Source organism: Ovis aries, chromosome 25, assembly GCF_016772045.2.
Source record: "Ovis aries strain OAR_USU_Benz2616 breed Rambouillet chromosome 25, ARS-UI_Ramb_v3.0, whole genome shotgun sequence".
In the NCBI taxonomy this organism is placed as follows: Eukaryota; Metazoa; Chordata; class Mammalia; order Artiodactyla; family Bovidae; genus Ovis; species Ovis aries.
Genome location: NC_056078.1, coordinates 14,362,179 through 14,379,048, shown reverse-complemented (window position 1 = coordinate 14,379,048; position 16,870 = coordinate 14,362,179). Strand labels below are relative to the sequence as shown.

The 16,870-nt window shown below is 39.7% G+C and overlaps 1 protein-coding gene across 9 annotated transcripts in view; it reads left to right on the top strand.

The window, feature by feature from the left end:
- The first annotated feature begins 6,922 nt into the window (after nt 1–6,922).
- FAM13C (family with sequence similarity 13 member C) overlaps nt 6,923–16,870 on the top strand; it is a 139,772-nt gene continuing 129,824 nt past the window's right edge. For 4 of the 9 annotated variants that reach the window (XM_042240836.2, XM_042240835.2, XM_012105089.4 and 1 more), the window contains exons 1-2: nt 7,098–7,451; nt 16,164–16,220. In XM_042240836.2, coding sequence (XP_042096770.1) covers nt 7,390–7,451; nt 16,164–16,220 — 119 coding nt within the window. In that variant the 5' untranslated portion in view covers nt 7,098–7,389. Of the gene's footprint in view, nt 7,452–16,163; nt 16,221–16,870 lie in introns of all 9 variants that reach the window. The other 5 variants (XM_042240837.2, XM_012105091.5, XM_060406447.1 and 2 more) reach the window with 4 other exon arrangements.

The following is a 16,870-nucleotide window of genomic DNA, read 5'->3' as shown; positions in this document are numbered from 1 at the left end:
GTTATTGCTAAAACCTCATTTATCATTGGAGAAGGAAATGGCAACCCACTCCAATACTCGTGCCTGGAAAATCCATGGATGGAGGAGCCTGGTAGGCTACAGTCCATGTTGTCTCAAAGAGTCCAACAGGACTGAGCAGCTTCACTTTCACTTTCCACTTTCATGCATTGGAAAAGGAAATGGCAATCCACTCCAGTGTTCTTGCCTGAAGAATCCCAGGGACTGGGGAGCCTGGTGGGCTGCTGTTTATGGGGCTGTACAGAGTCGGACACGACTGAAGCGACTTAGCAGCAGCAGCAGCAGCATTTATCATTGGTTTTGAATGTGATTCAAACCAGTCTCCATCATCTTTTACTGAGTTCGTGAAATCCTGAATCTTCTGCCAAGATTAAAATTTTGATAAGGTATCAGTTTACATTATATGTATATTTTGTTGTCAGATGGATCAGAAAGAGAGTCTCAGACAAAGTTGGACTAGCATTAATTGGGGGTGGGGATATTTAAATAAGCTGGCTGTAATCAGTTTATATTTGTTATCTCCACTTTGCTTCCCTGGGCATCTTTGAATCTTCAGGAGGATACCACTCAGGTCGTGAGGCCTGGTTAGTAATGTCAGGTATTGGAACTGGTGAGAGAAAGGACAAGAGGACAGAGAATCAGGGAGAGACTTCTTTATGGAACATTATTTTTTCAGGCAAGAGTCCTCTTTTTCCACAGAGAAGCCTGATCACTCCCCAGGGTCCTGGCAGGAAGCTGCAAGTCACTGTGTGCAGGCCAGGAGAGCAGGCCTCTGTTGACTTCCTGGCATTGTGAAGATCTTGGCTCCTTGCCGCAGGGTCTTGCAGAAAGTGATTTCTCAGAATTGAATGTTCCTCTAGGGATATGTGAGTATTTTACTTCAAAGACCTATAAAGTGAGCACAGAGCCATTCTGGATGGAGCTCATTTCATTTTTAAGAGCAACCCATCTACATTTAGTAAAGTTTTCATTTTTATTGTTCTTAAAAAATACTATGTAAACCCTGAACCTTCTACCCAAGCACAGCAGTTTGTTCATCCTGTCCCATACTCCTGAAATCATTAACTTTATGTTAATATAGTCTTATTATTATAATAATAATAATTATAATGAGAACATTTGTTGACCTTTGTGTGTCCTTTTCAGCTATGTCATTTTATCTCCATTAAAAGCCATGAGGTAAGTCGTTATTACCTCCAGTTTTACAGTTGAGAAAACTGAGGCATGGAGTGGTTGTCCGAGTTCAAACTTCTACTAACTGGTGGGTCTTGAATCCTGGCAACTCTAGAAATTTCTTTCTTGACCACTATTTATTGCTTTGTATTTTGTATATAGCCAAGTCAATATGTCAGAATAAACTTATTTTCAATTATAATAAAGACTATTGTTATTTAGTCTGAAGTTCAGATGTTGATTCTAAGAGCACTGATAAAAAAAGTAAAACATTGAAATTTCTATATGTAAATGCTGCTGCTACTGCTGCTAAGTCGCATCAGTCGTGTCCGACTCTGTGCAACCCCATACACGGAAGCCCACCAGGCTCCTCTGTCCCTGGAATTCTCCAGGCAAGAACACTGGAGTGGGTTGCCATTTCCTTCTCCATGCATGAAAGTGAAAAGTGAAAGTGAAGTCACTCAGTTGTGTCCGACTCTTAGCAACCCCATGGACTGCAGCCTGCCAGGCTCCTCCGTCCATGGGATTTCCCAGGCAAGAGTGCTGGAGTGGGGTGCCATTGCCTCTAAATAAACAAATTCAAATCCAGTTTCTTCACTTTCCCTTTAGTCTACTTATATTGTGCAAATAGGGTTGTACATACAGTGTACACTATACATCATATATGTGTACATACTACAGAATTACTCTAAAACATGACAGGGTGACAGGGACTATGTCCAGCTTGTCCACAGCTATGAAATAGTGACAATCATGTGGCATCATTTGTTGATTCATTCATTTGCTCAGTTAATAATAATACTGGTTAATATATTTTGCATTTTTTCCCCTGACATACTTAGGAAATTCTTCCTCAGAATTCTTAGGTCAACATGATGTTAATAGGTAATGTATTTAACAAAAAACAGTTTAGTCTTCATTAAGTTTGAGAAATGTTGGTTGAGAAACAACAAAATGCTTTCCTGACCAATATGCATTGTGAAGTTATACATCCTTTTCAAAAACTTATATTTGATCATATAACTCTCTTTTTTTTCTTTCCTTAGACCATCTGGGAGACTAGAATTCCACTGAGGACATTTTGGGAAACACTGATCTAGAACTCCAGGACTCTAGGCTTTCTGCTTCTCTTTTTAAACTCACCTTGAACTACTATATTTTTAGTCAGTTAGTGTCTCCAAAATAATCAATGTAGTATGAATAGTCATCACTATTTTCTTACTTCAAGTTGAATAATACAAAATATCAGAACAAAACAAAGCCTCAGTTACTATAAACATAACCTTTAAACCTGATTGAAAATGCAAATAATGTTAGAACTGGTTAAAAATAAAAATGGCTGATTTTTTTACATGCTTCCAAAAACAAGTTTTTTTTTTCTTTGACTTTTTTTAAACCATGATCAACTATATCATCAAATTCTCTCACTGAGTGAGAGTACTACCTAAAATCTAATTTTAGTTCATACTATTCATGGAACTGCTGAAAATTCTTATTTCTTTTCCATAGACATTATTGAATACTTACATGTGTTTTATACAATTGATATTTCATGTTGTTTTCAAAGGGCCCACATTATTTCATATACTTGGTGAAGTTCTTTTCAAAGTTGAAAGCAGTATATTTTTCCATTCTAATGGATCACTGCTGCCGCTGCTGCTGCTGCTGCTAAGTTGCTTCAACCGTGTCTGACTCTGTGCAACCCCATAGATGGCAGCCCACCAGGCTCCTCTGTCCCTGGAATTCTCCAGGCAAGAACACTGGAGTGGGTTGCCATTTCCTTCTCCACAATGGATCACTAACGATGCTTAAATGAGAAAAACAGGATCTTTCTCTGCATTAGAACATTTGGAGTCAGCCCCATAGACAATGAATAAGGTTTCTGAAAACCGGCAATCTTTGAACTTTTAGAGCTAAGAATCCTGAATATAAACTTACCTATATCATTCTCAATAAGACAGAAAGAATAAGCTTTGTTTTGTGATGACTAAATAATGCATACATATATATAGTGAAGAGGCCATGGCTGACACTTCCGAATGTAGCTCATAAGAGGCTTAGGAATGTATACATACTGTATATTAAATCATTCAAGTGATTAATATTTCTCAACTTACTTTAGCTCATAAATTTCAGATCTAAGAGCTCATTTTAATGTGCTTCTGTTTATTGTTCTTTGCAGATACTAAGGTGGTGGTGTTGTTTTTTTTTTTTTTAACAATTTGAAGGTTTCTGGCAACCCTGTGTCAAGCCTTTTGTTGAGGATTCTTGTGTCTTGTGTCTATGTTCATCAGTGATATTGGCCTATAATTTTCTTTTTTTGTGATATCTTTGCCTGGTTTGGTATCAGGGTGATGGTGGCCTTGTAAAATGAGCTTGGGAATATTCCTTCCTTTGCAATTCATTGAAGGCATTTCAGAAGGATAGGTGTTAACTCTTCTCAAATGTTTGATAGAATTTGCCTGTGAAGGCAACTGGTCCTGGACTTTTGTTTGTTGGAAGTTTTTCAATCACAGTTTCAATTTCAGTCCTTGTGATTGATTTGTTGATATTTTCTATTTCTCTCTGGTTCCATCTTAGGTTGTTTACCTTGCTCAGAATTTGTGCATTTCTTCTAGGTTGTCCATGTTATTGGACATGATTGCCTGTAGTGGTCTCTTACGATTCTTTATATTTCTGTGGTGTTAGTTGTGATTTCATCATTTCTAAATTTATTGGTCTTCTTCCTTTTTTTCTTGATGGGTCTGGCTAAAAGCTTATCAGTTTTTTATAGCTTCTAAAAAGAACCAGCTTTTATTTTCATTGATCTCTGCTATTGTTTTCTTTGTCTCTAGTTTATTTATTTCTGCTCTGATCTTTATGATTCAGGTAAGTCTTTGGCACTATTTTTCAAACAGCATTGGCTCATCTTGTGTCTCTGTGTCATCTTTTGATAATTCTCATAATATATCAAACATTTTCTTTATTATTATATTTGTTATGGTGATCTGTGATTAGTGCTCTTGGATGTTACTATTATAATTGTTTTGGGGGTACCACAGACCATGTCCATATAAGATGAGACCTTAACTGATAAACGGTCTCTGTGTTCTGACTGTTCCACCAATTGGCCATTCCCTGTCTCTCTTTCCTTAGGCCTCTCTATTCTTTGAGGCACAAAGATACTGAAATTAGTCCAGTTAACAACTCTACAGTTGCCTCTAAGTATTCAAGTGAAAGGAAGAATTGCACATCTCTTCCTAGCACCTAAAACTAAAAATGATTAAACTTGGAAGAGGAAGGCATGTGAAAGCTAGGGCTCTTGTGCCACACAGTCAGGTTGTAAATACAAAGAAAATGTTCTTGAAGGAAATTGAAACACAGCATCCATTCTGCAGCCCATGAATCAAGGAGTAATTTAAACTTTCAAGTCTTACTATCTAATAAATACATTTTGTAAGGCTGTAACTGCCCTAGGTTGTAATTCCTCCAACATCTCTGGGCAAAGTAAATTGAAAACCTTCTGGAAAGAATTCACCATTCTAGATACCATTAAGAACATTTGTGGTTCATGAAAAGAGGTCAAAATATCAACATTAACAGCTGTTTAGAAGAAGTTGATTTTGACCCTCATGGATGACTTTGAGGGGTGAAAGACTTCTGGGGAGGAAGTAACTGAAGATGTCATGGAAATAGCAAGAGAAATAGAATTAGAAGTGGAGCTTGAAGATGTGACTGAATTGCTGCAGTTTCATGAAACAACATCAACGAATGTGTTGCTTCTTGTGGATAATAAAGTGATTTCTTGAGATAAAATCTACTCCTGGCAAAGATTTGCTGTGAGGATTATTGAAAAGACAGCAAAAGATTTAGAACACGATACAAACTTGGTTGATAAAGCAGTGACAGGATTTGAGAGAACTGAAGGTCTACTGTGAAGAGAATGGTATCAAATAGCATTTCATGCTCCAGAGAAATCATTCATGAATGGAAGCATAAATTGATGGATTGACATGGCCGACTTCATTGTCTTATTTTAAGAAATGATCACAGTCACTCCAGCCTTCAGATAACTACCACCCTGACCAGGAAGCAGTCATCAATATTGAGGCAAGAACCTCCCTCCACCAGCCAAAAAAGATCACAGGTTGTTAAAAGTTCAGATGAGGTTAGTATTTTTTAGCAATAAAATATTTTAAAATTAAGGTATATACTTGTTTTTCAGACATAATTCTGTTGTTTATGTAATGGATTAATAGTGTAGTGTAAACACAACTTTTATATACACTGGGAAACCAGAAAATTCCTGTGATGAGCTTTGTCACAACATTTGCTTTATTGTGATGGTCTGGAACCAAACCTGAAGTATTTTCAAGAAATAACCTGTATTAGGCTTTTATTCAGTTACTTTTCAAAATATTTAGAGAGGGGATAAGAAAAATCACAAAGGACGTTATGAAACCTGTTGTTCTTTGAAAACTCAATTTCGATTTTTCAGAGTATGTCTTTGAAAGTTAAAGATACGACTTTCATACAAATATAGGCAGGTAACAGAGATCTATTAACTTTTTAATGAGGGTATCTATAAGATGATGGAGAAGGAAATGGCAACCCACTCCAGTATTCTTGCCTGGAGAATCCCCATGAACTGAGGAGCCTGGCAGGCTGCAGTCTATGGGGTCACAAAGAGTTGGACACAACTGAGAGACTAAACACACACATATGCGTAAGACGAGGATGCTCTTGGTTCCAAGAGTGTTTTGAGGAACTGAATATGTACAGGCACTTAGAAAGAATGTTATTAATGTTATAAGACTGTTAGGTTAGATACAAAATTGGTTCAAGTTGCATAATGCAATAAAACCATAAACGCTGAGGTTTTCTTCTGGACAGATCAGACAAAATGTGCAATGCCAGCACGTAGCTCTGTAGTGTCCGGAATCTAACCAAGAGTGACTAGCAAGTTAAACACAGTCCATTTTTGTAGAGAATTAAGCAGTCCTTGGGTGGACCTCTGAAGCACTGTCTTGGTGTGACACTGAAAGATCTTGCTCTTTCCCCTTATTACCAAGTTTTGAATAATTTTTCTAATAATCTGAAAATTAAATTTTGATTTTTTTTGTTGTTTAACTCATTATCTTATATAATTTAGACTAAAAACTACCATCTCAGTGGCTTCAGAGAGTGAAGAGATTAAAAGAAGGGAATGAGGATCTTCTCAATTCAAAATAAGCATCTTTCCCAGGTGACTGTTCACTCCACATCAAGGTCAACCAGGCAGGAGAAATTAACAATGAAAAGAGAACAGGACAGACATCTCCTGGGGAATGAGGCAAGTGGGAGGCTGACAGCCTTCCCTTCCCCCAGTAGGGCTGCCTTCATTTAAAGTGGGTAGCGCAGGTGGATTCGATCTCTCATCTTTTGTAAAACTGGTTGGGAGTGGAGCTTGGGCCAGCTGCCCTGGGCAGAGCAAGCCCCACTCCGCGCACGTTCCCCCCAGTCATCAGCTAATGCCTGGAATAAATTCTCCCCTCTCCTTGAGCTGGTTCATTCAGAGCTTTGAGGTCCTGGGCTGGGCGCTTCCTCTTGGGGACTGAAATAACGGGAGTGCAGACTGACTGGTGTAATGCTACCAGCCCTCTTTCAGGGCTCTTCTTTTTCTTCCTGGGCAATAAACATAGACACCAAAAACAGCAGTTATGATCCCCTCCCCCTTCTGGTTCCCTTCCAGCTTTTTCTGAACGATCTGTGCATCTCTGCGAGCCTCCATCCCTAGAGGGGGTAGCTCTTGTAAAACTGGTAGGAGACGTCTGGAAGAAAGCAAGTCCCCCGGAGATTTCAGCACCTGGGTAGAAACAGTCGGGCTTTCCAGGGGGTGGCCGGCACCGGGAGGCCTGGATTAAAGGCGGCGCTGGGCTGGCGAGATTGAGGTCCCGGAGAAGCGCTCCAGGTGCTCCTCGCGGGGGTCCCGGGTGCGGCTGCCTGCCGCGCCCCGCCCAGCTCTGTCCCCGCAGCCTCGCGGGCTGCCGGGCTTTGTGGTTCGCCCGTGCGGCTGGGCCCCTGCTGGGGGTGTTGTTACGAGCATGTGCAGACAGCAGCCCAAGGTAGAGCGAGCGTGCCGGGCGAGCCCTGAGACTGGCCTTGCAATGCCATGTTTGTGTGTGTGCTCTAACTCCCGGAGAGCAACCAGGGAGACGGCTCCCCGGCCGGACTTGGCTGATGTTTTCTTGTTTCTGTTTCAGCCTTCAGGATAATTCCTTCAGCAGCACCGCTGTAACAGAGTAAGTGATTCTTGTCAATACAATAAGATTTGCCTGCCTTTCTCAGGAAGCAACTAACGTGAAGGTATCCTCCCCCGTCCCCAGCTGCTCTGGGTACTAGATGCATTGTCTCCTGTAATCTGGGGCTGTGAAGACCGGGAGACGTGGGGGCTGGTGGGGCCCAGAAATCTTTACAGGTTGAAATCAGCCTTTTAGCAACTATGGGAGAGCTATTAAAGCAAACTGATGGCTTACGGGAGCACAGTGCTCCTATATTTGTGTTCTTGGAGTTCAGATTTTTGAAAAATGAATCTCGTTGACATGTCAGCAAGGAAGCTTTGTTGTGTTTTGCCAACACTGGTGTCTGTTTTCATGAGCACGCTGTGTACATTTACAGCAAGTAGGAGATGGATGTGAAATGACTCGAGTTGAATTCCAGCATGTGATAAATAGGCTAAACTTAGCCTCACCCTCTCCTTTCTACAGACTTTTAAGACAGTAAACTTTTCTTGCATGCCCTTTGTCGATTTTGTCTGCTGCCCTCAGAGATCTGGCTATCGTAGGACTGTGTTATCTACTCCTACGGCTAAAGCTTTTGATAGGGACAAGTAATACCATTCAAACATGGAATGAAGGAGTGTAAATATTTTACTCAAGACCAGCATGCATGGTATTTTTTATTAGATATTTAGAGTTTATGCTTTTAATTCTTGTCATCCTTTCCTTAATGTTTTTCTAATACTGTATTATATGTATATGTTAAAAATTAGTGGGTAGTATATTATGCTAATAGTATATGTAACTGATATGGAATTTACATATATACATATATGTATGAAATATCTACGCTTTATTTAGCAGTCTTTCTCTAGGCTAACTCATGGTGTTTACTTCTGGGACCTTACTATAGAAGTTACTCTAAATAGTTTTTTAGGAAAAAGAGGTGTATATGGTTATATGCTCAACTACATTTAAAAAATGCTGCAAGTTTGATACAGAAGTCCCAGTAGCTTGGGAGCTATTTGCTAAAGTTCCCTAACAGGCAAATAAATGATATGAGATTCAAGTCACTGTATCAGTGACTTGGTAATGGAGGACTATAGGGCTTCCCAGGCCCTCTTGATTTTTACATTCTTTTGTTTCTCTGGATACTACTCTCTTAGAGTTGAGCTTTGGGCTGTCTTAAGTGGAGTTACTTAAAAAAAGAAAAAGATCCAGGGTTGATTTTCGAAGATCCAGTGTAAAACACTCATTGAAACCTTCTTCCTGTTAATGAACTTGCTTGGTAACGGTGCTATAACTTTGCTTTCCTAAAAGCCTTAGAGTGGGGAGAGGCGCAGGCCAGAGATGAGGCTGTGGCTCGCTGGTTTGGGTACACGGGTATTACTTTCTTCCTTTTGCTGTGCATATAGCACCACAAGCTTCCTGGGCCCGACTCTCAGGACCTGGTGTGGCTGAATCCCCAAAGTCAGCCATAGGCATAGCAGCTTCAAAATGGAGTTCCTTAGTTTTAGATTTCACCTGGACATTGTTTTAAAATTGGTTTTAGTTAAATGCTGGGGAAAGTCTGGTACCTTGTCTTTGGACAGTCCCCAAGGAGTTCTGATTGCATAAGACCTTGTTGTTGTTTTCAGAGAAGTGACAGTGATTTATTTTAAAAGGCACTGAGTGACAATTGGGATGCCATCTGGCTAATCTAAAAATCTGAGGGGCATATTTGAAGCATACCAAGCCTTCATAGGTGTAACAGTACAGTCTAGGGCCATTTATAACTAGTCATTGTCTAATATAGTATTTTCTCCTCTGAGTTTTCCTTGGTTCTTTAGGCATGACCCTAAAGCCAGCAGGATCAGAATGTGCTATACTGAGATAGAAGTAGCAGGTGATTCATAAATGTTCAGGTCTGGTCTTGGCATACAGCACTTGCCTCTATTCTACGGTCTGGATAAAAGAAAACATCGCCTTTCTCCTATCTCCACCCTACGCCTACTTCCTCCTACCCACCCACACATACTTATCTTTTCTACTGCCTGAAATTCTACCTAGAGATTTTTTTTTGGATGAAGAACTCTGGTGGTGACCCTTATTAAAATGGAAATTTTAAAAGTCTGTGTCCCTGGGAGGTGGATTCAAATTGTCATTAATATTTTAATATAAATTATGTTATCAGCTAGTTTAACCTAACAAGGTTCTGCTTGGCCAGCTGGGGGTCTTTTAAGAGTCAAAGGGAGTGGAATTGGGAGGTACTCAAGGACACATTTTATTCTCTTCTTAATTTTTCCCATGCCTTGCCTGTCCGTGTCTGTGCAAATGTGGCCCAGTTCAGTTTCTTTTTCCTACCCAGATTCTTCCAAGGTCAGAATGGCCTTGGCCTTGGTTCTCTATCTGTGTACCCTCTCATCTGTTATTTTTCCGTGGTCATTTCCTATGTTGCCCTGGCTAACTCATTACTTGAAATGAAGCATATCCAGCAATGAATTCTGTGGCAAATTAGTTATCATCCAAAGCAGTAATTCTCAAAACCAAAGGATTGTCAGTATTATTTGGGGAAGGGGTTAGGGGCTTGTGAAAAATCCAGAGTTCCCAGGCTTTATTCTCAAGTGGAAACCTAGAGATGGGTGATCGTGTTGGAGTCAGCCAAATGCTGGTCTGGGTTTTGTAAACCTTTAGGTCAGCATTGAACATTTTAGAAGCATACTGGTTATGTGGGGGAAAAGCAATCTAGTTTGAAAACTCACATTCCTTGGCCCTACCCTCTGAGAGTCGATTTAGTGGGGCTAGCAGTGAGGATGAAGCTGGAACTTGCTGTATTTTTCCATTTTTAAAAATTAATTTATTTCAAAAATTGAAGTATAGTTGATTTACACTGTTGTGTTAATTTTCGCTGTACAGCGAAGTGACTCAGTTATACAAGTATATACATTCTTTTTAATATTCTTTTCTATTATGGTTGATCCGAGGAAATTGAATATAGTGCAGCTTGCCATCTTACTCAGAGACTCCAGGTGGTGCCAACGCAAATGGTTCTGGGGGCACACTTTGAGAAATCCCACAGGATTGCAGGCTGTCCTCTGCAATTGTGCCTTCAAGGAACACGATACTGCAGGGAATATGGCAGTCCCCTTTTGAGTACAGCTACATTTTATCGCATTACCAATCTGAGACCTCTGTACTTAATTTACCCCAAGTCAAAAAAGAGATTTATGGGTATTTCTTTCTCCACCATTATTCTAAAAAACAAGTCTTTCTCTCTCTCTTGAGCCTCTGGAAACATTTGAAGAGACTATTTGATGGGCTTAGTGTGAAGCCGAAGCCCCGCAGGCATCACTGCTTTATGCTTTGGAATCCTAGGAAATCCCTTAGCCACTGGGTGAAGGTGACGCTTACCTCACACCATTGTCAGGCTTAATTGAGATGATATGAAAGAGAAGATGAACTGGAAAGTACCTTTTAACTTTTCTTGTTTGTGGTTGATAGAGGAAGCAAAAATCCAAGTAGAGAGATAACTACCTACCTTGAGCACTTCACAGGAAAATGATGGCAAGGACAAATTATTCATGTATTATCTGGGCAACCACAAGTTAAAAATTCCTGGACTTAGAATCTAGTTGATGAGAACCTCAAAGGAAATCATTTGATAGAGGTGTCTTTACATTTTTACTGTGAACAGTACTAAGAAAAACATTTTATATTGCAATCCAGCACACACATACATACATGATTTCTTTGAACAAGTTTTGTGAAATAACACTTAGCCCTCACTATACTGACATTTTTTTTCCTATTCTGTTTCTCTACCAATAATAAAAACAAAATGCTGATAGCTGCTGTCTAATTTCAGGACCCTGTAATTATTAACCCCGTATAATAGGTCACAATTTATAGTGTGAAAAACATTGTATTAGAAGATGGTCAGCTTAATATTTACGAAGATCATTAAAGAGATTGGTCTTTAAATTCTTTTATCAGAATAATGTGTAGGAAGAGAATCTCATGCTCAGGACCAGTTGGACACTTGATCCGAGTTGATTTTTTTATCCCCCAGAGTTGGGATATCTGGGTATGGGTTCCCACTGTGAAATCTAGTTTTATAATTGAGCCAGTATTGTGCATTTGCTGGGGGCTCTGGGGCAAGGACTCAGTAGAAAAATCAGAAAGAAGATGTTAATTGAGTAGAACTTGATGATCTTCACAGAAGCCATGGAAAACCCAATTGAACTTAGAGAGCTTGTGTATGTGTGCCCTGGAAGCCATAGAAAGATCTATCTCATTGCCATATCTGCAAGCTAGAAATTGTGTTTTCTTGGGTGATGGCTGGAGTTGTTCCATAGTCCTTAAACTCTGATCAGCTAATTAGGTCTAGCCTCCTACTTCAGAAAGCATCTGCAACTTTGTATGTTCTGGTGCTGAGTTTCCATTTTTAACTAATTGTGCTTTGAGAAGAAAGATTAATAAATCAAATGAGGGGGATGAAAAAAAAGTTCTTGCCAAAGTCTTAACAATAGGTATTGTTGAGCTCGAAGGTTGAACCTTTGTTTGAACCCTAGTTCTTTGGAAGCAACAATTCTAGATTTTTCTTCTTCATTAATTTTTCTACTTAGCTAGGTTGCTTTTATTGGGAAACATTTTAATTCACATTACAAAGTTTAGATGATCTATTAAAGCAGATGTGTGAAATAGTGGAGAACAAGACAGCATTTAGGAATTATTGTTTTCCATGAGATGGACAGTGTGGGTTATTGAGACTTCAAAAGTTAAAAGAAAAAGGAAAAGCAAGGAAATTGATCCAAGGTTGCTAGAGTGGTTCGTTTGCATGCTCTGGGTACATCCATGTTCCTCAGTGCTTGGCCTCTTTTTTATTTATGTTTGCCTAGTTGTCCACTTCGGGGGGAAAACTAATCAGATATCATGAACAGGCTCAGAGGTTAATAGGGAAATGCTCTACAGGCCATACATTTTATCATTCATACCCAATTGTCAGACAAACAATGGACACGTGCTTTAAGCAGTACACTTAAAGTCAGCAGTGCTAAACATCATGAACAGCTATACTTGGTGACAACTTATTGGAGAATTTTTCCATCCTGAACATGGGGGTTAAAAGTATGATTAGAAATAAAACAATTACTTTCCATTAGAAGTCTCTGTTACCAAAATCAGTCGAATATTCTAGAAGAAATTTTTCTTTTTTGACAGAAAACCCAACTTTGCATCAGTTTACTGTTAGTAACAAAATTCATTTACCTAGTTAAAGTCAGTCTAATCTTAATCCTGACAATATACACATTTTTTTTTTCAAAATTCCTTTTTCACAGACTTTTTGTCACTTTCTAAATCCAGACAAATTTGTGCTCTATTTCTTCATACAGAAACAAACAACCATAGGAAAAAATTATTATCACCATTTTTCCTCAACAAAAATATCTCCATTCTTTATACATTCTCTTTGTTGACAACATATATCCTACTTGCTTTACATATCAAAATGTTTCACTTATCATTTTTACATATGCGGACTCATCCTCAACAGCAGCTACAATTTTTAACCCTTGAAAGTTTAACAAAACCAAGAAACAAGTGGTTGAAATGTTACATCAGCATTTTCTGATTGCAAACTTAAGAACATTCTTCATAACTTCAAAAAAACATACATTTTTTAATAGCATAATTTTTCTTCAGTAGTACAACACATATGTTTAATAAACCCAAACATCTTTAGTTTCCCTCTTGGTCTTATAAGAATACAAAAGTAGGTAATCAGTTTATGGAGTATAGCCAGAATAGCCAAATTGTGCGTTCAGTTTTAAAGCCTTTTTTTCCCTTTGTATAGTTAACCCAAGGCTGAAGATCCAGGCAAAGTGGACTGTGTTTGTGTTTCAAGGACATGATAAAAGTCACTCAAACTTTTTCTCAGGCATATTTTTGTTTTCTCAGGATCTGGAAAAAAAGTGTTTTATCAAGTTAGCTTCCCCTAACTGCATATGCAAAAAGAACCAGTTTTGTGAATTTCAGGGCTTTTATCTTAATCAATCTTCTTCAGATTCTGAAGAATACTATAGCCATACATTGTCCAAAAAAATTATCTTTCTTTTTTAGTCATAAACTCACAACTAAAATTTTTCTTAATGAATTGAACCTGAATTTCCCATTTTATATAATGCAACAAGAATACCAATCAACACAAATGGAATATACACTCACACACCAAACAACAGATCCATCATAAGCATCTCTGAAGGTGACCAGTACAGAGTCCCAAACAAACACTTTACGGAGTCCCAAAGCAGATGGTCCTCAATGATAGTCAGATGTCAGAACCAATTGGCAAAATGCCCAAAAATGATACTTGACGCTCACATGACACTTGGTGCTCACAAACGGTCCTCAACATCAGACATATGTCAGAACCAACTGGCAAAATGCCCAAATAGCACCTCATGTCCCAAACAGTTCTCAACATCAGGCACACATCAGAACCAACTGGCAAGAATGTCCAAATAGTACTAGTGCTCACAAACAGTCCTCAACAGCAGTCAGAACCAATTGGCAAGCACTCACAAATGGGAATGTTGCCTGTGTGCACACCGGTAGACTTACCTGGTTTTGGAGCTCGTCAGCTCATCCCAAATGCAGGTTTCCATTCCACCAAGAAAAGCATAAGTTGGCAGCCAGTGCCAATCAGGGGAGAAACAGGGAAGATCCTTAAATGGTTTTGGTTTTGGTTGTTTAAGGTACAGTTAATCTTCAGTTCCAGGGAGCTCTTGTTCTCATTTCTTTGTGGTCAGTTCTCAGAATTGTGGCAGCTCAAGTCCTGGGTCCAGCCTGGTCATCCTGTAGTTAACTCCTCCACCTGGGGTTTTGTTATCTGTAAGATAGCTCACAGGATATGGCTCAGAATATTATGTACAGCTCTTGAGAAAGAGCTAAAGGTCCTTGCCTGTGCTTACTGACTACCTTATTCTTAGTCTCCTTAGACTGTTTTCCTTGGTTTCAGCATTTCTCACTTCTCACTTTCTTATTTCTCACTTAATCAAATGTATTCTTTAATTAAGGTTTTTTACAGGCACAAAGCAGGCAGAAGACATGGTGGGGGGAGGGGGAAAGGACCATATACTGTTTCCTGATGATGTAGAGGCGTGGGATTGTGAGGTGAGTGGAGGGAGGTTCAGGAGGGCGGGGGTATATGTATGCACACAGCTGATTCACTTGTGCAGCAGAAACTAACACAACATTATAAAGCAATTATACTAAAAAAAGAAAAAGTAGTGCTGCTCAAAGTATGGGTTCACAAACTGTAACTAGTCTGAGATAAGAACAGTACAGAAATAGGGAGTATGCTTTTAATAACCTTTATAAGAATTTGACATTCCTGTGACATTTTTACCAAATTATTTCTCCACGGTGGATTGGAAATGGAAAACCAACTGGTCAGTCCTGAATCCCCAAAAGTTTGAGAAGCACAGCTCCAGTGCCTAAGGCAGTATTTGGAAGCAGTCAGTGCTCAGTAAATGCTTGTCACTTATATCAGGCCTTTCCTGGTGGCTCAGATTAAAGAATCCACCTGCAAAGCAGGATACTTGGGATTGATCCCTGAGTCAGGAAGATTCCTTGGAGAAGGGAATGCCACCTACTCCAGTATTCTTGCCTGGAGGAAGGCGCCTGGCAGGCTACGGTCCCTGGGGTCACAAAGAGTCGGACATGATTGAGTGACTAGGCACACACACTTATTTCAGGGAACAGACTTGCCGAGGGGCCCAGGTTAATGATTTGATTCAAATACTTATGAAGTATCTACTCTGGGGTAGCATTGTGGGCACTGTGGCAGTATATCTAGAAAAAGACACGATGGTTGTTTCTTTTCATGGAATTAACAACTAATTAAAAAGATCTCAGAGGGACAAAGAAACTACATAACTAGGCAAGAACTAGATGATTACTAAAACCTCAGAATGAAAAGTAAACATTTATGTACTAAGGTTAAAAAGGGGGAACATGGCATGTGGATGAACTTGGCAAGGAAAGTTCACAGAGCTTGTAAGGCTTGAGCAGTGAGGGCTGAGTAGGAGCTGAAGATAGGAAAAGCATTCCAGGTTGGAGCAGGGTGGGGTGAGGTTGGGTGGGATGGGGTGGGGAAGGCTGAGAAAAGGAACAAAGGCTCCCTCATACACTGGGGTGAGACTGTGGTCCTCCTCAAGATGCCCTTAGGCAGTGTAGAGCTCTGGAGATTTTTCAGTATGGAAAAGCCAAGAATTTTTCATGAGGTTATTTCATAAGTTTTGTGAAAAGGAAGGAGGTCAGGAAAGTCTGGAGGCCAGTGGAGCAAGCCAGATGGCAGCTGGTATGGCTTGGGACTGCCGGAGGCAGAAGAAATGCCAGGAGGCACGTAGCTGCGTCGCTTTTGAGCCAACAACAAGCTACCAGTCTTGGTGTCAGATGGTCCCTCAAGGGCTGTGAACACTTAGGTTGCTAAGGTCTTGTTAGTTGAGGTGACACAGAGCAGTGGATGAAAAAGGAGTGTTACCTCTGGTTCTAAGCATTTAAGCTCACATGATATGACAACATTGGTATCATTACCTGTTGGACATCTGAGGAATTGACACTGGTTTGGGTGAGAGTGGTAAAGATTGTTCCTTTCTTTAGTTTCCTGTGCTAATCTTCAAATAATTCTAGAATATTGCTTCTTCTGCTTCAGCAGGCAGTTGGATCTGATGTGGTTTTATTTCCTCTCTTCAGGTGTGACGAAGACACAGTCTCTCTGCATGAAGATCAGACTGATTGCTCCAGTCTCAGGTAGGACCCACCATTGCCTGGTTCTTAATTATGAAGGACAGAAACCATCTGGTCTGGTGTCTTAACTCTCTTTGAATTCTAATAATTTGTTCTCATGTCCTATTTCTTCTCAAAGGTTATCAGCTCTTGAAGGAAGTTTTGTTCACTTTTGGATACCCCCTTAGCACTCAGGACAGTGTCTTTTCTATGGAGAATGCTCAGTAAATGCCTACTGAATTAAACATTGATTAGTGCATTTAAATGTTCCCATTATAGACTAAGGAAGAGGTTCTAGAATTATTCACCAAACATGGCAGTCTTGGTCATCAGGGGGTTCGTGGTATGATGGCAAGATCTTAACGTTAACCATTTCTCGTCCAAGTTTGCTGTGTTCAAGCACTTTCACATACATTTTATTATTTAATCTTAACAGCCAAAAGGAAGCTGTTGTTTCCTTCCTCATCCGAGGTGGAAAAACCGAGACTCAGAGGGATTATATCTCATCCAGTATAACACAGCTGTGATGAGGCAGAATTTGGACTCTGGTATATGTGATGCAAGAGTCCACTTGTTGGATAAGGAACATTTGTTGAAGGCCTTTGTTTCATACTTTTTTGTGTGCATCAGAAACCAGTGGAGACAGATATGGGATGTAGAAAAACAAATCAGTC